General features: G+C 39.3%; 2 protein-coding genes across 2 annotated transcripts in view; one reads left to right on the forward strand and one right to left on the reverse strand.

Moving 5' to 3' along the window:
• The first annotated feature begins 1,488 nt into the window (after window positions 1-1,488).
• Window positions 1,489-3,812, forward strand: mrpl2 (mitochondrial ribosomal protein L2). Its single transcript, XM_079249035.1, has 8 exons — window positions 1,489-1,565; window positions 2,132-2,215; window positions 2,307-2,475; window positions 2,717-2,858; window positions 2,956-3,071; window positions 3,151-3,261; window positions 3,351-3,424; window positions 3,504-3,812. The coding sequence occupies exons 2-8, from the start codon at window positions 2,144-2,146 to the stop codon at window positions 3,711-3,713; spliced, it is 894 nt and encodes a 297-aa protein (XP_079105161.1). The 5' UTR covers window positions 1,489-1,565; window positions 2,132-2,143; the 3' UTR covers window positions 3,714-3,812.
• A 24-nt stretch (window positions 3,813-3,836) lies between these two features.
• LOC306762524 (phosphofurin acidic cluster sorting protein 2) overlaps window positions 3,837-21,637 on the reverse strand; it is a 51,383-nt gene continuing 33,582 nt past the window's right edge. Inside the window, exons 8-24 of the mRNA XM_079249034.1 lie at window positions 21,380-21,439; window positions 19,091-19,242; window positions 17,522-17,615; window positions 16,608-16,694; window positions 14,908-15,035; window positions 14,575-14,707; window positions 14,367-14,471; window positions 13,981-14,087; window positions 12,911-13,065; window positions 12,160-12,270; window positions 10,559-10,661; window positions 7,775-7,817; window positions 7,638-7,680; window positions 7,369-7,507; window positions 7,045-7,271; window positions 6,759-6,872; window positions 3,837-6,588 (exon numbers count right to left, since the gene is read on the reverse strand). Coding sequence (XP_079105160.1) covers window positions 6,473-6,588; window positions 6,759-6,872; window positions 7,045-7,271; window positions 7,369-7,507; window positions 7,638-7,680; window positions 7,775-7,817; window positions 10,559-10,661; window positions 12,160-12,270; window positions 12,911-13,065; window positions 13,981-14,087; window positions 14,367-14,471; window positions 14,575-14,707; window positions 14,908-15,035; window positions 16,608-16,694; window positions 17,522-17,615; window positions 19,091-19,242; window positions 21,380-21,439 — 1,917 coding nt within the window. The 3' untranslated portion in view covers window positions 3,837-6,472. The remainder of the gene's footprint in view (window positions 6,589-6,758; window positions 6,873-7,044; window positions 7,272-7,368; window positions 7,508-7,637; window positions 7,681-7,774; window positions 7,818-10,558; window positions 10,662-12,159; window positions 12,271-12,910; window positions 13,066-13,980; window positions 14,088-14,366; window positions 14,472-14,574; window positions 14,708-14,907; window positions 15,036-16,607; window positions 16,695-17,521; window positions 17,616-19,090; window positions 19,243-21,379; window positions 21,440-21,637) is intronic.

Consider the following 21,637-nt stretch of genomic DNA (forward strand, 5'->3'; position numbering starts at 1 on the left):
AAAATCGAATAGAAAAATCGAAAATCGGGATATTTTTTGCTTCACAATTTTAAAATCAATTTTTTTTTGTTAAAAAAAAAGAAAAAAAAAACTTTTTTTTTCCAAATAAATGAAAATAATTCATTATAAAATGTTTGTATTTTTTTTTTTTTTAAAATTAATCTTTTTACATGTCTTTCTGGGCATTATAGCAGCAGATTCATGGTCTGGCTACTGTGTTGTTTTTTCCTAATTGAAATAAAAAAAATAAAAAAAAAGACTAGTAAAAAAAAAAGCTTTTATACATTTTTTTGTTTGTTTTTTAATCTACAAAAATCAGCAATATCAAAGAATTGTGAGAATCGCATTTAAATTAAATTGCCACAAAAACAATCGTTATCAAATCGAATCGGGACAAAAGCACATCTTCACAGCATTATTTATTCATATAGAAAAATTCAATAACAGGGTGAATTAAAGTGCTTTTCGGAGACAATAAAACATCAGAAAATAAGAAGCATAATATAAAATTAAAACAAGAAAGCAAGGAAAATGAAATAACAATAAATAAAGACTGTTGGAATCACGATCAGTAAAGTCTGCAGTACTTCAATATTCTTCCAAATGCCTCTTATTACCAGAGGCAAAGGTTTCTACTCTTTGGCCTTACCTTGGAACGACTACTGAATGAACCTCTTGGTGTAAGATTTAAGGGGTCAGTGGCCATCTGGCATCTGCAACACTAAATTTATAGATATTCAAAGGTTGAGCAAAGATATACCAAACAAAAAATATTGAAGCAATATGATTAGACAGAAAGATATGACAATGAAATAATACCATAAAGAGAAACAAAGTTAGGTGTTATAACTTAAATCAAACACAAAAGACAGCTTTCAACAGGCTTTTTTTTTTATCAGTCTGCAGCTAATTTTTTTTAAATCATTCTCTCATATGATATGATATGATATGATATGATATGATATGATATGATATGATATGATATGATATGAAACGATATTGCTTGAACTTATGTCAAGTTTAGAATTGATAAGAGTTGCCTTGAGATTGCAGAGTGATGTTAAGACAAAGGGGGTTTATATTGTGCAACTCCATGACATCGTGACTGTAATAAATTATTGTAATGTAAAGGCGCTTTGAATGGTGACAGCATCAGGACACAATGACACAAAAGCGCCAGTAAATGTTTCTTGAACTCGCCAGGTTGTTTACTTGGATACACTGACATGCGACAATGCTGCCTCTTGCAGGTAAAGTTTAGAAACGCTGTCAACGAATGTCTCGTTACAAAACTGCACCGCCGCAGATAAAAAGTCAAAGTTCAGAAATGTAGATATTGTTTAAACAAAGGAACATGGATGTGTAATTGATGGTAAAGTATATGGTGTAAACAATAAAAGTCTTAAAAAAAAAAAAAAAAAAAAAAAAAAAAAAAAGTTTCTTATGATAAGAAGAAGAGGAGGTGATATTACGTCATTTATACGTCATCAGTACGCGACCTCGCGTGCAGGACTGTGAAGGACGCCGATCGTTCGGAATGAAATAAGTGGGGGGAAAAAATAAAGGTTGGTTTAATATTAACATTATTTTGGGCAAAGTTGTGAGTTTAACCTGAACTTAAAAGATAGGTAGTCAGACAGCAGAGAATTTGGGGATAAACACCAGAGTCTAGCTAGTAGCACCTAACGTTTGCTTGTCATCTTAAATTAAGGGTTAAAGATTGGCGAAGAAATATTGATCATCACCAAAGGATAATATCAGTGTGTAAACATGTTACTTAATTAATTTGATATGAATTACAACCAACACTAAAGGCAGCAGGAAATTTAAAATGGAACATTTCAAGATTCAAAGCTAATTTGAACAGCAAATCTCGGTAACGAAATGAAATTATAAAAGTACAATTAAATCAAACAGATAGCAGCAGCAGTATACAGATGTAAATGTAACAAAGGATGTCATATGAAAAGCACATTTATTGAATACAGAGTAATACACGTGAATAATCTTATATCAGCATCTGTTTCTGTTTTGATTATTTGTAAGACGCCATTTCTTAAAATGCTGATAATAGGTTATAATTAAGTGTCTGATTGAATCACCAGTCCACGTTTCTCTCTGTTGTCTGCAGGACGTTGCTGTGATGGCGGTGTCATATTTGACTCGAGCCCTGTGCTCCCTGAGCCTCTCTCAGCCTGCTCTGATGCCCTCGCAGGTAGACTCACCTCCTGCCAATGCTTGTAGAGATTCAGGATAAATACAACCAAATAACAAGCTATTTCTTTTACTTTTTCTTGCACTGACAGACTGTTGCCCAGCTGAAACTGGGATCTCTGGTGTCCAGTACAATCAGCCAGTGCAGGGGCTTTCTCACCACAGCCTCTCTGGACCAGAACAGGACGCACTGGAAGCAGAAGGAGAAGTACAGCATCAAGCCGATGGGGATGAAAAAGACAGGAGGTCGAGACTACACAGGTAAGGACTGTGGTCAGTGGAGCAGAATGGGATTCATAGTTTTCTGTTCCCAAGCAGGACAGAAGGATGATATTGAATTTTATCTGGAAAGCCAAAAAGTAAAACAGCATTTTCTATGTTTAAAAATCTTACACGAATCTGTTCATTATAACTGATATTTCTTTCTAGTTTTACGGGGGGGGGGTGTCTTGGGTTAAATGCCAGCAGAGCTGGGTAAACTTATTTCCTGTGTTATCCTCAGGGAGAGTACGCACGCATGGGATAGGTGGCGGACATAAACAAAAGTACCGGTGGATTGATTTCCAAAGACTGCGCTACGAAGCCAACAAAGAGGACCAGCCTTTTGAAGAGAAGGTTATGGAGGTGCGATATGACCCATGCAGGTGAGATAGCCTTCTGTCACACTCCAGAACTTTAATACATACTCCAAAGACAATATAAATAGTAATAGCTTATAAACACCCCCTCCCCCTCATAAAGGTCTGCTGATATAGCTCTGCTAGCAGGAGGTAACCGCAAAAGATGGATCATTGCGACAGAAAACATGAAGGTTGGAGACGTCATCAAGACATCTGCAGTTATTGGGCGTATGGCAGGTATAAGATCAGGACTTGAGATTGCAGGTTAATGTTAAGACAAAGGAGCTGCTTGAAACTCGATTGGTTAACTTTGCAGTGTCGGCCAATGAGGGGGATGCCTACCCACTGGGGGCACTTGCAGTTGGGACGCTGATAAACAACCTGGAGATAAAACCAGGGAAGGGATCAGAGTATATACGTGCTGCAGGTAATCCATTATGTGTTTAAGAAAAAAAAAAAGTAAACCCGACTGAGGTTATGGTAATTGTAACTATGGTTTTTTTTGTTGCTTTTCAGGCACAAGTGGCGTTTTGCTTCGTAAAGTAAACGGAACTGCAATTGTTCAGCTTCCTTCCAAGCAGCAGGTTCAGGTGAAGATGGGCTAAATTGACTTGAATGATTCGTTTGTGTCTTTAAACTGAATGTTGTCTTGTCGCCGCACACACGCAGGTATTGGAGACTTGCATGGTAACGGTGGGACGCGTGTCTAACATTGACCACGACAAACGGATCATTGGAAAAGCCGGACGTAACCGATGGCTTGGCATTCGTCCCTCCAGTGGCTTGTGGCAGCGGAAAGGAGGCTGGGCAGGTCGCAAGATTAAACCCCTGCCTCCGATGAAGAGCTACGTCAACTTGCCCTCAATCTCTGCCAGCTGAGACATTAGTCTGGACATGCTTTGCTCAGGGACACCATGTGACATTTTGGCCCTTGCAATGAAACGAGGTGGAATGGAGATACAAATAAAGACAAAGTGTTTGTACAGAAGATTAAAAATTTTATTAAACACAACTGCTTGTGAGAAGCATGAAAAGAACCAAAACAATATAAAAATCCAAAACATATTTACATCTATAGTAAAACATGCAGAGTAACCCATATTTTTAGTGGTGAATTTAAAAATACTGTCATGTAATTTAAAACAGGGTTTGTGCAAAGACACTGGGAGGCATTTCAAGTAACAGGAACAATGAGATGGCATGATGTAACTAGTTTGACCGGTAAAAGTGTTAACACTGATGTTGGTTTCTTTTTGGAGTGCTATGTTATAGTGGCGAAGTGGGCATGCCTACTCATTGATCCAGTCTTGTAAAACACACCCATGCTACCTCTGGATTTATGGAAAGAAAAAAAAAAAAAAAAAGAGGTCAAATACTTCTGTAGTTTTGCTCTTCATAAGGTATTCCACAGGCTAACCCACACGACTGGTTCTCAAACTTACTACTCTGACCCCTTCTAAACACAGGAAATGGGAAAAGTTGACTGTACAGTCACAGGCAGACACATGGTGGTAGCGGCAAAATAAACTCCAAACATCAAGTGGCAAAAAAAAAAAAGAATAAAATAGGCAGCAAACAGCCATGATGGTCTTTCAGTCCCAACAGGGAGCTGAAAGCCACCAAACAAAAACACATCATCCCCACAGGGAAGGATTTCTCTAAAGGTAGTGGTTTACATTTCAAATCTAAAACCTTGAACCTTGAGAGTGTCCCGATTTGAGCTACTCTGCGTATAAAACCACATGAAAGTGCATTACAAAGTGAGGGAAATGTATGCGAAATAACATACCTAATAGTGTTTGCATTGTCAACTGTATAGTTGAGTTATTGAGATATATTTGGCATTTATGTTGAGAAATAAAGGTACATTACTTGTGCTTTTCAATTTAGTGGAAGGGGCGTTTGCAGTTCACAATAGTATATCTTGTATATATATTTATATACAACAATAAAAAAAAAAGAAAAAGCCAGCCTATCAAAGCTAGGAAGTCTTCACTTTATAAAAAGCAAACTCATTTAAAAGGCCCTTTGTCCAAAGGTTTTCCTATTGCAAAAGTTTCACGTTAACACTATTCAGGGCGTACCATCAAACATGTAGCACGCTTACACAGACTCGCAGGCAGTGACTCAGACATCTGGTAAGACTCCATACGCTTGTCGTCATGTTTTAAAAAGCAACACGAGCACTTCCACGGTGCTCCACACTACAGTTTAAAGTATGGTTCAAGTCAGACAAACTCATTCTTATTTGGGATCTTCCCCTCAACAGGCTCGCAATACTGAACCACTGACCCTTTCATTATGTTTTAGATCTGCTGTGGCGAAGCTGTTCTGAAAGACACAATGGTAACTGCTTGGTTAGGATTTATACCCATCTTCTAGATTGCTTATGATGGTAACATGGCCAAGTAAGAAATGCTAACAGGTACATTTGTTAATTGAATAAATCAGTACATTTCATACTGATCTCCACAGGGACCACAGACACATCAAATGCACACTTTTAGTTTCCAGTATAACACTATAAAGTTTGGCTGAGCAGCAAGCTCTTTTAAACAGATTGTAGAACAAACTTTGGCACATCACTGCACAGTCCAGTATTAACTAAGTTACTGCAGAAAAAGCCAGTATGTCACGCTGAACACTGGGCGGCTGTATTTACCATATCTATTCTGCTGCAACCTGAAATTACACAGAAAAAAGGGCCAAATTACAAACATTGGTGAGAACTGCAGCAGGGAAAAATATGACACAGGTCAAATGTTGTAAATAAATTTGGCGTTCAGCTGTTAGGATTAAAATACATTGATACCCTGCTTCAAACTGGTTTTTACTGTACAGTCTGAATGTTTACCAACATAAAAAATGTTAGTACTTGAAATGATGAACAGATGTGATGAACTGTGTACAAGTTATTAGCTACATTCATCATAGCTACTTTCCAATATATATCAATTTTTTGCTGTTTTTTTTTTTCTTTTGTCTTGTTTGCTTCAAAGCAGCGAGGCAAAAAAAAAAAAACCCAAAACAACTTTATGGTCCTTCCTATAAAACTGGACATTTTTCAGAAAGTAAAGGGACGAGTAAGAAAACTGAGCACTGAGTTAGAAGGATTCCATCTAAATTCACAGCAATATTCCAACTTTGAACAACAAACACAAACACGGTCTGCAACAATCTCACACACGCCACTGCACATCACCATCACACTTCTCCATTTGTCTATAGAGTAACAATAAATGTAGGATTTCACAGAAATAATAAAAATGTTAACAAAAAAAAGAAAACAAAGTGCAAACACAGCTGCCATTATAGAAATGTGGCAATTTGTTGAAAACCTCAAAATACTTCAGAGGCGGTAGCACAAATCTTACAAAATAGTACTTGTTCTTTTTGTAGTGTGTAAAAAAAAACAACAACACCCAACAACATCAAAAACATCAAATAGACGACGTGAAATCTGTGAATTGAACACATTGTTGTGAGTCTGTTAGATTTCCACAGGAAAACTATTACTGTCGAGGTGGGGGGGGGGGGGGGGGGGGGGGGCTTGTTGGCTTTTCTTCTAATTCTCTGTAGCCTCTTGGGGAGACAAGTGCAGCGGAGGGTCCGGTTGGCGGAGTGGACGGTGGCCAGGGTCACACCGGCTTTGTGTAACCGAATATTCCCACCGGGAAGTGCTTGACATGTGTTGGCCACTGAGCAGCGAGCTGGAAAAACTTGACGTCGTTCCACTCAACTCCGTCAATAGTGACTAAAGGTAAGAAAAAGAAAAAGAAAAAGGGAGTGGGTAGGGGGGGTTGAGAATTAAAGATGACAAATCCCATGCTGGGTCACTTTCAGCCAGTAGTTGAAGAGAAAATCTTCTGCATGACGCGCCATGAACACCAGATGGCAGCGCAGCTTCATGTGCGTCTGACCTACCTCTCAGCATGGTGTGCTGGTGCTTGGCTGTGCAGATCAACCTGCTGATGCCATCGATCACTTGGCTCTTAGAGTCCAGTTCTTTCTCCTTGGGCTTCTTGCTGAGAAAAATCACTGAAAAGCAAAGAAAAGTGGGCTGAGTGAGGAAAAAAACCCAGCATTTCTTTCTCAAACATTTAGGGATGCAAGCATAATAAACACACGTTAGGGTGCAGCTAATTTGGTGGAATGCTCCTTTAGTTATAAATTCACTGGATGTATAAACTAGGTTAAAAAGTTAGCTAACCTTTTTTGTAACCTTTCTCCTTGGTGACCACAGTCATGGCCATGCTGGGAGGAGGAGTGAGTTCCCCACCGCTGGGGAGGCGGCTGACTTGTAGCGAACGGAAGTTGCTCTTCAGGGTGTTCTTCAACCCCACATCTCTCTTCTCTCCCTCTTTCTTCTTCTCTGGGCCTTGCCAAGTCCAGTAATCCACCTGGAGCCCCATCACTTCACTGCCCGAACATGGAGAGCTACGGAGGATAAAAGAGGCCAAAGAGGAAACAATGCTAAAATGCAGCTGAAGACAGAAGCTACAGTCGGAGAGAAAAGTGGGGTGTAATGTCGTACCCTGCTCCAGACAGGGCGGTGGACACAGAGGGAGACTGTGGGGGGGTGCTCCCAATCTCCTTCCCATACGGGCCAGCCGATGGGGGCGTCGGGGAGGACAGAATGCTTGTGTTGCCTCCCATCGCATCGTCTGAGTCCACTGTGATTTGGAAAGAGAAAAACCAAATTAAAAAAACATTTAAAAAAAACAAACAAATAATCTCAACTAAATCTTAAAGACATCAACTTTATTCATGAAAAGATTTTTAAAAAACATCTGAATTACATACTTGAGGTTGAGAGGCTTTGCTCCACAATTCCAACTTTCACAACCTGCAAGAGAGAACAAGTCCGAGTGTAAAACATCAACAAGCCAGAACAAACTGATGCCATTTGGCTGATGATGCGCGGGAAACCCAAGTCTTACCCCGATAAATGGCACAAATTTCTGACAGGAGTCCTCATCGGGACTGTGGACAAAGAGTAAAATAAAATGTTTATAAGAATAACAAGAGGTAGACTTGAACATTTCAACACTCCAGAAGTGCACACAAACAATTGTCCTGGAGGAAAGATGGCTGTGGGATGGCCTGTACCATGTCCCATCGCAGTGGAAATGGCACATGATTGGCTTGGGTGGAATGGGGTATTCTTGAGGGGTCACGTTACAATGAGATGAATGAAAGGACTGCTCCTTACAACCTGAACCAGAGGAAGTCTCTCTAGCCAGACAGTAGTAAAGATAAGCCATCTAGTTTTACAGGTAATAAGAGGTGAAAGTTGAGGCCCAGCCATGGTGGGTGTGTTGTTACTTGACTATGTTACTTTGAAAGTGTTGAGTAAGTCAATCTTTCAACTTTGTAATGACAGGAAAAGCATGAAGTCTATGATGTGCAACTTCTAAACAAGCCAGTTCAGGTCAAGATTGACATGTCAGACAGTCAGCTTCACATCTGACTCAACAGTATTTTGGTTAACCCAATGATCAACTCAATGACTGCAAGGTCAAGCCCAGACCATCAGCCCCCACCACCGTGCTTGACGGTTGGTATGAAGTGTTTTTGTTGATATTTTGCTGTGTTTCCTTTCAGAAGCACACTGATCCAGAAACCACGTGGTTTTCTCAGATGTAGCTCTGCAAACCTAATCTTTGCTGCCCTGTTTTCAGAGAGTCTTCCAAACCAAGCATACTTTTGCAGCCTTTACTGCTTTAATCTTTCAAAGTCTCCATGCTAGCTGGAGGCTTGTGGACTCTGAGATGTAGCTCTCAGGGTTTTTAGTTTCTCTTACCCTTGTTCTGACTGACTTTGGGGTAAAACTTCTGGGACATTTAGGACTGCGAAGATTAACAGCTTTTGCAAATATTTTTCACTTCCTGACTGTTAAATAATTTATCCCAAACCATTTGGAAACAATCTGGTAACATAATCTGCATTGTGTTAACGTTCACCCGAATAGCAACATGCCTTACTCTCTGATTTCATAGAAGCACCCACGACTGCGGATGATCAGTTGATCAAAAAGAGTTGTTTTGAAATTCTTTTTTTAAAAAACACTTTTCTTTTTTATTTTGGCACAGTTTCTATTAAATATATAATAAAAATGATAAATTATTCTTTTGAAATTATTTCCCAGATTTCCAGACCTGACAAGCATCAGATCATCTTTTTATCATTATGTCCCGATTACTTAAAATCTTCAATCTGAGAGGGTACCTTTTTTTTAATGACTGCATTTTCTCTATCATTGATGTTATGCATCCCAGTTTTAAAATTTAGCAAAGTGAACTGAAATGTACTGACCACTTAAACGGGCAAATAGCCAGTTTCCACCTAAATGTACAGAATGTGGCTGTGCTATCAAATAAAACAAATTTTACATTGCTAACACTGTAAATTGCTACAAGGAAGCATCTTTCCAACCAAAAGCAAATAATAAACAGAAGCTATAAGGACACAAGAGTGTCATGAGCTGTAACAAACCTTAAAAAACAATAGAGGTACAAATCCTAATCCCTTAGAAATGTGGGCCTGTTTGCATTATATGTTTATGTGGGTGTATATGCAGCAAAAAAAAAAATCAAATTTCTGTGAATAGCTTGTAGATCTCATGCATTTCAGAACAGAAACAATGGAAACTGATTATTTAGTCCCAGTTTTAGGTGTTGGTGTTATCTTATGAACATGGATGAGAATATTTAGTTCACACTAGTTCAAAAAGATATCCCTGTTTTGGTTTTCACATTACCTTATAGAGTTAAGAATGGATATGCATCAGAACACCAATTACTTATGCAAACATTTGTTTTAAAGGTTGTTAGGCAAATCTTCACAGCAACAACACAGAAGACAGAGTCAGAATCAAAGTCACACCAAACCAGAGGCACAAGTCAGGACAAAGTGAAGTTACAGTGAGCATCAAGTGTGAAAAGGGAAATGTTAAGACACAGCAAGGAGATCAGGCCAAATGGAGGAGTGAAAATAAGGAGGGCAAAACAAAGCAAGTTGAGTTAGATACCTGATATAAAAATCAAAATACAAACTTCTTTTCCTTGAAAGCAAATCAAAGGGGAAAAGGGGAGGAGAAGGAATGCAACAGTGTTAAAACTGTGTTGTATTTAGTACCTTCTGACCAATAGGAAGCCACTCTTACTAAGAGGGGAAGGGTTTGGTCAAACCTCGGAAAGAAAACAAGCAAATGCAGACAGAAATGCAGAGGGTTGTCCTGCTGAGGAAGTCTGTGTTTGTGCAGGAGGCTGAGATAACTGGGTTAAAACTGGAACCAATCTGCAACTTTCCATTGCCATTCTATCAAATGTAGTAAAAGAACAATAAATAACTAGCTTTACAGAGTAAAGACAACATTGTAATTCAGCAAAAGCTGTTTTTTTGTGAGTCTAGAGTGTAAACTAATTCTCAGCAACTTGTGTGTTTGTCTAAAGTATGTGCCTGCAGCTGCATGCTGGCATGCATATTCATTCAGACATGTCCTTCATGCAGTTTAGTTGGTAATCACTTGAAAGAGTTGAAGTCCTGATGGCTAAGACTAAATTCTAGTTAAATAAAATAGAAGAGATCCAAACCAGTCCTACTTGTTAGGAAACATTGCAACAAAGACTTGTTTAGAGGACAAACAGGACAAATATATACATGCATACATTCATACAGTGAATAAATATCCTAAATAACTTAAATTTTCCAAGTTAATTTACCTCTTCTGTTTGTAGGTGAGCATGGCTTCTGAGATAGGAAACTGGTGGGACACATTGGCACCGGCCAGATACTGAATGACTCGTCCTGCTACATCTATGTTATCTGCAGGGAGCAGAAAAATAGCCTGTTACCCACATGCCTCCACTGTTTTATGTCTGATTAACAAGCAGCAAGGCGACCGATGTATATGCGAATGTATTTTTTTTTTTTTTACATACATCAGATTGCTAGGAGACGGAGCATTAATCATTTACATCCTGCTGAATTAAAGAGACAGGGAATGCTGCGTGTTGAATGTCGTCAAACAGTGGGTCAAATCAGCCGCATGACACAAGTAAAAGAGAAACCGAATCCCAAACAAAAGGCTTGTAGATAACATTAGAACCCTGCACCCATCTTTGACAACATGAAATTTTTATTTCAATATTTCCACGGCAATGTGTCCCAAAGTGTTGCTTCCCGGCATTTCTTTGGAATCCAAAAACTGAAAGTCATTTCTATGAGATCAGGTCTTCTGTGGAAAACCGCTTCAAAACATCCCCCTTTGTTAAAAAAAATTCAAATATATTCAGTGTTATGTTTATTTTATGGAGTCATATTCAGTGGACTTTATGAGTCACTATATTGATAATAAAGGTATTTGATCTTTAAACTAATTAAAACAATTTTTTTATACGTGCTGTCGACCGACGCGTTTAACATTTGGCTCTGGGGAACGAGATGAAATGAGACGGGATTTCAGAGGAAGCAGAAATTCAATACGAGTCTTAAACTCACACAACTTCCAACTTCCTATTACTTATGGAGATGGTAGATGGAACTAAATCCTTAAATAATAAATCTAATAGAAATAAACAGATTTTTGGGTGACTAGTTGAAAAAATATTCAAGCATGACCAAGTATAAAAAATTGTACAAGAAATCAAATTTTTTATAAAAATACAGAAGACAACAGGATTGTTTGAACAGGTGATTATATAATCACAGTCCTTTTTAAATAATTTTATTTATTGTTTAATATTTCTGGTTTGCATGTAGAGGAATAACTCACTGTCTATGTGGAAACATCTCTAAGTGTTGAAACAGACACTGACTGACATATTAACTGGGAAAGGTCTGGGACTAAATAAGCTTGACCTTCTTCCCACTTTGAACATGTTATCCAAAATTACTTGTATAATATTTCATTATTCAACTTGTTCAAGCAAAACAGAATCACAATGAATTCCTATTAATCAGCCTATGACCTGCGTTATGACTCATATTCTTTCATTTTCAAGTGGGCTAATCATGAGTTCAAGTTCCAGTTTTTACCTACAGCTCAACTAAACGACAAAAGTGCTGCAAAAAATAATACAAAAACACAAAAAAAATAAAACATATCAAATAAAAACAGCAAATCATATTGAAGGATAAAAACATACAAAAATTTTAATGTCGAGGCAAAAAAGTGGGTTTTGAGCAGGTTTTCATCATTAGACCTGCAGACTTGCTTTAGAGCTCGATATGAGAGAGAGAGAGAGAGAGAGAGAGAAAAAGAGAGAGAGAGAGAGAGAGAGAGAGAGAGAGAGAGAGAGAGAGAGAGAGAGACATGTCCTACCTGAGGTGGGCCGTTCCGTCCTGCAGAACAGCTCCCTCCAAGCAGTATCCATAAAGATGCTGTTGAACCGACTGTCAAAAGAGGCCACGTACTTTGCGAGGGGATGAGAACCTGTGTCATAAATGCAAAAAACATTGTACATTTATAAGAAAAAAAATATACAATTGTGCTCATATGTATTCATCCCCTTTCATTAAAGAAAAGGCAGAATTTACAACAGTCATTCAAATAACTGGAGACTTAAAAAAGGAACAATAACTAAAAATTTGCACAAATATAATTTAGTAATATAAGACACTGTTTTTTTTCATTTAATTGATTTGGAGAAAGAAAAAAACAAACAAACAAATTGGTCCTGGACAAATTAGAGCACTTTTCTGTTGAACAGTGGGACAAAACACCTGTCAACAGGTGCAGAAGTCTGACTGAGAGGAACAGAAAACACCTGACTGTAGTGGAAACATTAAAGGATTGTTCAACAAAATATTAGTTCATGAGTGATGTAATATGTTGTAAATTATCTTATTTGATTGCTTTTCAAAAACAATATTTCTATTGAACCAGAATTAGAAAATAATGTAATGATTTCATAAAATTTTTATTTATTATTACTTTAGTCAATTTCAGCTTATTTTACAGGCAGCTGTTTTTTCTTTCTTAAATGAAAGGGTATGAATAAATATAAGCACAACTGTATATATATTAAAAAAAAAAAAAAAAAGTGTCTCTGCACTTATCCCAGCTGACGTACCGATGGGGATCACCAGAAAACGTATGTAACTAAGCCAATCAGGTGTCTTATTGGCCAGCTGCTCCACGAAGAACCTCAGGATGGTGCTGAGGTAACTCTGGTCGCCTGCTACCGCCACCTTCATTGTTGGCGGTGTCTGTGCATTGCAGTTACAGCTGCAAATGACAGAGCAAGTAAGTAATGAGGAAAAAGACAAAAATCCAATTCCTGAGAAATGTGGGTCAGAGATGGCGTGTGAACGAGCTTCTGGGAGTCTAAAACATAGATTCATATCTCTATAGGCTCTTCCTGCTTTACAGGTCTCACCTTTCAGAACAGCTAGACTGTGTCATGTCAGCATGTGTTATGCTTTCTGCTTGCAAGTATCTGAGAGGCTTTCTTCAAGTTAAAGAAAACATTGCATCGTTTCTTTAAACCTGCATAAATTCAATCTATAAAGCTCAGCTGGAGTCAGTTCAGTTGTATTAATGAAACAAGAAAGTTGCCTTTACATGGTATTGAATTTTTTTGTGCAATCAAAAACTATATATTTAACTTTTAAAAGAAAGGCATGAAGATTAGTAAGAGATATATTGTGTTGGATTAAAAGCTTTTGTTTTCTCCCAGTGAGAACATTCTCATGTGCTGATGGAGCATGTTAACATCAGAGACGTGCAGGGCTCTATGCGGCATGACCCCTATTCCAGTCACTGGGTTGACTGAGGAGCAGGTGTGTCAAGTGTTGAAAAGCTGCAGTTCAGCTGGTTAAAGGAGAAGACACATGTCACAAAAGCAGTATAGCAAAACTGACACAGCCTTGTCTCCTACTGTCATGGCATCCTGAGGAGATGACAGACAAGCAGATGGGTCGAGGAAGGAGAAAGGAAAGCTGAAGCTATGACCTATCAGGGAAAACACAAAGAACGTGTGTAGACAGAAAGCACCTAACTGAGAGCATCCAGGAATTCTCTGGCAAGGAGCCACCGTAAACACGTACGACTAGCAGAGGAACAGTCCAAGATAACGGGGAAACAAGATCACACTTTCTGTTTCATGTAACCCAAGCGTGTGCATGTATGAACGTGACTCACAATCTCTGGATGCGAGTAACGATGGTGTTGAAAGCAGCCTGAACATCTGCAGCAGAGCACGTGGAGACAATGGGCTGGCTCTGTTCATGGAGCAAGTCGGCTACATACTGCACAGAAACACAGATGAGAGGGTCACCAAGAGTTAATGGTATACGAGAGGCAGCGCTGGTCGCGTTGGAAAGAAAGCAGGAAACACATGCTACTGTGATGCCAATAAACAAAAATAACAACTGGAGTCGCATTTAGTCTCTTTGCATGTCATGTAAAGCTTGAAAAGCATGGCTAACAAAAAAGCCCCCTTTCTTCAACCATTTTGTTTCTACTGAACGTATGAAGAAATGAATGGAAAAGTATTTATGAAGCGTTGTGTGTGAGAAAACACACACCTGTCCTTGCCACTCTGTGGTGTTGATGAGAATAATGCTCTCTGGCAGGCGCTCGTCTGAGATGAGTATCTGGTTGAGCTGGTCGTACACAGACTTTCTGGGAACCTTTGTGAGAGACGAGTAGCAGAGGGTGAGACGCTGAAACAAGCCGGGGCATTTCCAACGTAACAACATCTGGCATGCTTACGTATAACTGTGTGTCATTTACCTGCACTATTAGTCGGGAGTCAGGCGAGCACTCGCTGTCGATGCTGCTGGTCCTGTCGCTCTGCGCCTTTGAGTTTTGTCTGTCTTTCATAGAGGTGCTCCGAGGACGTCTCTGCAGCCTGCTCTCCACTTTGCTGAGGATACAAAACACAAGGAGCTAAAAATGATGTCAGAGAGAGGAAGAAACAGACAAACTGCTTTAAAGGTAATGGCAGAAAGAGAACACTTGTTTCACTTTGAAGAGGGCAGCTGCTGTCTAACTTGCAGAATTAATACAGATGTTGATATAATTAGGTCATACAGGGACTGTTTATCTGCAGATGTAGGCGTGTACCTTGGAGACATGTGGTTTTGGGATTCCGTCTTGCAGAGTTTGCCAACAGTGCTGGTGATTCGTTCGGTGTTGACCTCCCAGCTGTTGACCTCTCCTGGCCCTGGTCCACCGTCGTCAGTCTCTGGCTCCTGCACCGAAAGACAGAAAGCAAAGATGAGCCAAGAGAGCTGGAGGAGGACACGTCTGATGTTTAACATGCTTTGCAGACACTGTCTGCAGCACGAAGAAATTCTCCAACTATAAACAAACAAACATCAGACGAAACAAGTAAAAAAACAGAGGGAGCATGAAACACTATTCACTGAGGGTAGGAAAATTGAATAGAAAAATCGAATATCAGGATTTTTTGTTTCACAATTTTGAAAATAGACTTTTCTGTTAAAAAAAAAAAAATCGATTTTTTTTTTCCCTTCAATGAAAGAAAATTATTCTACTATAAAATTTTTGTAATTTTTATTGGTTTTATCTATCTTTTTACTTGTCTCCTTGGGCATTATAGCAGCATAAGGATGGTCTGGCCACTGTGTTGTTTTATCTTAACTGAAATCAAGAAAAATTATTAGTAAAAAAAAGTTTTAGAAATTGTTTTGGGTTCTTAATCTACAAAAATCAGCAATATTGAAGAATTTTGAGAATTGCAATTTAAATCAAATCGGCACCCTAAAAAATCTGAATCGAATCGGGACAAAAGCATATCGTCACAGCCCTACTATTCACATATAAATTGCCCTCACAAAGTTGAGACCTATTACTGTTTCATGTTTCAATGTTGCAAAGACAAACAAAAATCGCCCAAAAGAAACCTCAAAAACAGACACAGTCAACCTGGCAGATTTCTGTGCCAGGAAGATCTAAAGGCTTTTTATTTGCTCATGCTCAGCAGCTCAGGTCTTGACCCACATAAGTGGCAGAACTAGATGTATTTGTACATTTATGCGGTTCTGTTCTCTGACATCTGCTCTTCATTAAGAATCCCAGAAACTGTGTGCAGACAGCTTAGGTTTAATATTTGTGTTTCTGACCAAACACCCAGAAAAAATGTCATTTAAGATGTTTCAACACCTCCCCATTCCTTCTTAAGATTAGTAAACAGAACGTGTCACGTTTTATCCGACTACACCAGCCTCTCTTCCTGTATGGTGCATCTGCAGCCAGCATTGGAAGGAGAGATAACAAAGCGGAGGTGAAGCGTGAGGTTAGGAGTTGCTGGCCCGGTGAAGAACTGTGTTTAGTTTTGAAGGTAGAAATAATGATGTGAGCCCAGTCTGGTTTCTCGGCTAGCAGCTTGGGGAACATCGCTCCTGCAGCTTTGATATCTCTTCAAATTGGGCTAGTGGAGCGGTGCGAGTAGACGGCTGCCTTGTGTGCGGAGGGGGAGCCGCAGCTACATGAACACGGTTACACTGACCCGACAGCAGAAAAACAACAACAAACCCTAACACCCCTCTTTCGGTCGTCATCAGTCAGACGTTCTCCAGCATGCAGCTGCCTTACGGATTCATAATGGATGACTGGGCTGTTTGGTTTGTCTGCCCTTGCTTACCCCCCTCCCTCTTTTCTTCTTCTCAGAAAACGACAAATACCCGTGGGAGGGCACTCAGGAGGAGGGGGTAGAGAGTTGGAAGAGGGAAAAAATGTGAGAAGGAGCGACGCTCAAGGGGATTTAGTTTAAATAATGTACTGCTGTTCCAAAAACATACCCTAACAGTTGTGTCTGTGATGCTGTCATCTTGATATCGGCCTCCTCCCTGCACTTTACATCTGTCCACAGTCAGAAACTCTCCACTCTGCAAGATAAAAACACATGCTCACACATTAGATTGTTTTGTCGATAAAGATCACTTTTCTGGTTTAAAAAAAAAAACACAAATTTTTTTCAGCCCATCACTGTTCACACATCATCTCCAGAAGAGTACAACTCACATGGTGACGTGCACAGGTTCGCCGCACTAAAAAGTGCTGAAATGCGCCTCGTAACATCTGCTTCAATTTATTTCAATATCAGATCAAAGACTTTTCTTTCTGGCTGCAAGACTTGTTTACAAAGTTGCACATGAACAGCAAAATGGACGGCAGCAGCGGTCTGAAATGCTCTGAGCCATTTCATTACAAGCTAAAATGGATTCCCAGATATTTATAAACGGCTCTCCCTCTCTTGCCATCAGACTCAACATGTCTCTCTTTCTCTGCCCATGCTCTTCTAATGGCCCATAAATCTCTGAGTAGGAGTTCAGGATTGCTCCATCTAACCTCCTCTTGGAGCATGGAAGCATAGTTGTGTCTTAGCGTGTGTGTCGATGGTGCTGGAAAGGTCATCTGGTGTGGGTCCTTATAAACACTGAAGGGCTGCAGGGGTGGGTAGGGTAAGGGCTAAAGTCTCCCCATCACTTTCTGCCGGTGGCTGCATTGCGCTCATGCTCAGGCTTGCCTGTGTTATATCTTTGGGAATCCCTGAGCTACAATGATCATAGAGAGCTGCCAGATATTTAAACAGTGGAGCGACTCCTTTATAGTAACAGTTTCTAAGGAGGCTCTCAAACAACGGAGAGGCAGAGCTTTGTAGGTAAACACTGAGGCTCCTCAAGGCAAGTCTGCTCAGACTGCTTCAACTTACAGGACAGGACAGCTCTCTTTGCTGGCTTTTCTGGCTGTGTATGCTTCCAATCTCGGTCTGGGAGCTGGAGTGGGACATCCCTTCAAAAAACGGCCTGAAACCAGACAAAATTTGAAATGACAATAAAGAACATGAAAGAATGATGTGTTGATAATCGTATCTAAAAGCAATAAGGACACATATGAAAAAAAATGACTGATAAGGTCACAACAGCACCACAATTATCAACACACATTGAAATCATTCAAAGGTTCATATAAACACTTAACATTATAGACGAGCCCATATTAGGTGGAAACTGGGTGAATTTTCAGGCTAGTTGAAGTTGGGAGTTAAGAAAAGTGGAGTAAAGTCAAGGTAACAAGTCTTTAACTTAGATTTGTTTAAAAATCACTAAGCACAAAGTCTCTTTTATATTTATGAATGAATGATTTCCATTAAAATGAAAGCGCTATAAAACAAATTCCAATATCTTATTTATTCACCAGCTAATGTGAGATAAAATCTCTGAATGAATTTAGATGTGAGTGAATGGCTGACTCCACAAGCTCAACACGGCATGTTTCAGAGAAACAGCTGGAGGCTAAATTAAGTCATCTGAGCTGGTTGACATCCTTGTTCATGTATTTAACATACACAAACCACTGCACAGCTCTGCTGTTCATGGTGGTATATTATGGAATAAGAAACTGTCCTGCATGATGGATTGGGAGATGACCGTACACAAAATCCAACAATTAGCTGCCAGGAACGTCTGTAATGTTAGTGAAGCTCTGTCCTTGTTATAATTATAGTGTGTGACATTGTCAAACTCTGTCAACATCTTTTTTTTTCTAGCTGATTCAGCTCACAGAATTGTCTTTTCACTCTGATTGTTTAAGCACCGAAGAGGAGAAAAAGCTAACCTGTCACCTAAAATCTTTTCTCATAATCTTCATTTCTCCAAAACAAGTCATGCTTTTGTTAAAATCTGCTCATATTAATTAGAAAAGCTGAAAAAAGAAAGCAACATAGCCAGTTTTTTTTCTTAATAAAAATAAATGAAGCAGTCTTTGCTTTTCCCGACCGTTGACCAAACTTTCTATCATCCCTTTCTGTGCTTGTGAGCCATCTTCTCGCACGGCCATAGATTTTATGCCCAGGGTGATCAGCTGGAAGTCATCTTTGCATTGTGTTCATGAACCATTTCATTTGTTCAGACACAAGTGATACAAGAAAACCCAGCAGCGAGCCTCTTGCTGGAGCCCTTAAGTCACAAACACAAAGCCCTACATGGTGCTTCACAACAGACATGCTCACAATATGGCAGATATGAATTTACTTTTTAAGACTGCCTTCAACAGCAGAGTTTGTACTATTGGGTTACACTGGTGGGCATCAGATGACAATCTACAACTAATTAATAATTTCTTTTTTCTTGCCACTGCATGTGCTCATCTTTTCTAGCAATATGTTTCAGCATCTTAAATAGTTTAGATTATATCCAAATAGTTATCCATAGCAATATAGAAAGACATTTTAGCAACCTGAAAGACGGCCCTTAAAGAAAACAAATGAGAACAAACATACTTGAGTTTGGGTTTGGGAGTACTCAGGACACTCTCATTGTCCTCCATCTCTGGCCCACTGTCGCTCTGGTTGTACACTTCCAAACTGTCATACAGCAAGTCCAGATCCTCCTCCACTTCCTGGGTCTGGTCCACTGGGTCGGAGTCCAGAACCTGCCACACAGGTGAGATAAATCTTCACCACAGGGATTGTTATCATGAACATTAATTAAATAGGAAGCCAATGTTCAAATGCACTAACTAGTCACTGACACATCTGGACTGATGGGGCTTAAAGAATGAATCTAAAAAAAAAAAAATCTATGTCAAAGCAAAAAGCAGGTCATGGTTGGGTGGGTGCGGGGGTCTGAGTAATAAATACATCCCCAGTTTTAGCTCTCAGCAAGGTAATTAAAAAGGTATGTGAGTGGAAGAGGTGAGCTAAGGTGCTGCACAGCGGGGATGTATATCATAAGAACTGCACACAGGCAGGCTTGTGGACTAATCAGGTGATTAATGCCACTCCATAAGAACAGGAGCTGGCGGGGAGCAGATAAACACAGTCTGTCCCCGCTCCTCTTCCTGGCTATGTATTTATAGAGCTGTAGCCTTGCACTCTTCCCAGCTACAAGGAAGAGATTAGTGACAGGGACTGTGATAAAAGATCACTGGGCCACCTGGAGCTTCCAGAACCATCCAGCAAAACATAACTCTGAAAGATTAGAGTTTATTAGCAACATCATTAGAATAAATCACTTAAACTGCACTTGGTCCTTGTGGTTTTGATCACATCAAATGTAAGTGGGTAAAAGGAATGCCGGTCTTTATTTAGTTGGAGAGAGTAGGCAAGAGGACTGATGCCACAGGTGTCGCGGTTGTTTCTACAGATTTCACTGCTCTGCGATAACCAACATTATTTTAATAACCGAATGCAGATTATTTATTAATGGCCATCAAAAGGTTGCTGCGTAGAACTGGTTAATATCCATCTGTAAACCCAGTTACAAGCCGTCGCAGTGTTTCCCTCGGTTTCACAGCCTTACAGTTGGAGGTTGATGATGCTGGATAAAACATCCATCCGGCTATCATGAATAGATGGATGTAACAAAGCATGCTAATAATAATTAGTCCTAAAATCAACTCTGCTAAATCATGTATTCATGAGCTGGAACAGGTAATCTACCTAATATGAAATGTTTGGAGGCCAAAATGGCTTCCCATTTACAGAAACCGCAAAAGCACAAAAGACGTCAAAAGATGTGTTTAGCAGCCAATGAGTTAAAAGGAAAAATAAAAAGACACTGGACAGATAATGTTTGAAAACACTTTGTTAATGTCCCGATGAAGATTGTTTTATTCAGTGAGATTGCTCTAAATTTTCTAAAAGTTCAGATTTCAGATCACGTGTTGATGTTAATAAAAGCATTTTGGATTGGTTTTTTTTTTGTTAGCTGTAATACAACTTAGAAATCACTACGGTGATGGTAAATTCTGCTTATTCAGCTCTGCGTGTTCCTGTGATGGACATTATGTTCTCAGCGTAACACCAGAGCGGGACACACTCCGTCTGTTTGATGAGGATGCAACTTTTACTATCTTGACCTTCCTGGGAGAGTAAAAAAACAAAAACAAAAAAAACAACCAAAACCCCAACTAATATTCTTGTTCGATTTTCAGCTGGTTGACGTGTTTTCTGACACGCACATTCTGTCTGCTCACAGAAGAGTGTTCACCTGTGTGTGCATCCAATCCGACACAGACAGCAGCTATGATGTAAATCTGATAAATAATATCAGACTTTTACATTTTAATAACAGGGCATAGTGACCTGTTCTAGAGCAAAAGAAACCGAAAAATACAGAGAACCATTTATTTAAAGCTAAGAAATACAACATTAATCTCTATAATTAGGTGAAAGTGGAGGGAATAAAGGCTTTAATAGTTTCTGTCTGTAAACAGCTGCAGATGGAAATAAATGTATCAGAAATCCATAGGGACACAACTAATATAGTTGGCTGCGGTAACAATTTGACAGTGACTTCTTTACTGGTTACCCTCCTCCAGTCAGGAACACATTATTAATGATGCAGCTATACGCTGCATGGTGACAGTCAATACTGAGGTAATAATCTGATGCCTCAAGGGCAATTTAATAACTGAAAGTGTCACAGCTGACGAACAGGAGACTTGATAAGAGAAGAGCTGAGAAATTCCAGCAAGTCACAGCAAAAATGATACAGTACAACTTTAAAGTAAAAAAAAAACCCCAAAAAACTAAACTATTTCTTTGCTTGTTTTTTTTGCAACTCACCTCATCTGTAACCTTAAACCTCTTCAGCAGGGCCACAAATTTCTGTTTAAAATTAGGTTGCTGAAACAGAGAAAAAGAAAGTTAAAAGTGCAATTATTAGGAAAAAACCAGAAGAGAATTAATACTATGATAAAATATGTGTGACAGCTGGACTCATGCTTATCAATTTTCCCAGTTACAGTCCAATGGATTAGTCATTCTTTGTAGAAACCATTATTACCAGTTTACTGAACCCACAGTGGCCATTTCTATGCTCAT

Source organism: Telmatherina bonti, assembly GCF_933228915.1.
Source record: "Telmatherina bonti genome assembly, chromosome: 11".
Classification (NCBI taxonomy): Eukaryota; Metazoa; Chordata; class Actinopteri; order Atheriniformes; family Telmatherinidae; genus Telmatherina; species Telmatherina bonti.

Coding starts and splice junctions, on each gene's coding strand:
- mrpl2 (XM_079249035.1), top strand. CDS start 2,144: ATGGCGGTGTCATATTTGACTCGAGCCCTGTGCTCCCTGAGCCTCTCT. Junction 3,262..3,350: donor AGAGTATATACGTGCTGCAG/GTAATCCATTAT, acceptor GTTGCTTTTCAG/GCACAAGTGGCGTTTTGCTT. Junction 3,425..3,503: donor CTTCCAAGCAGCAGGTTCAG/GTGAAGATGGGC, acceptor GCACACACGCAG/GTATTGGAGACTTGCATGGT.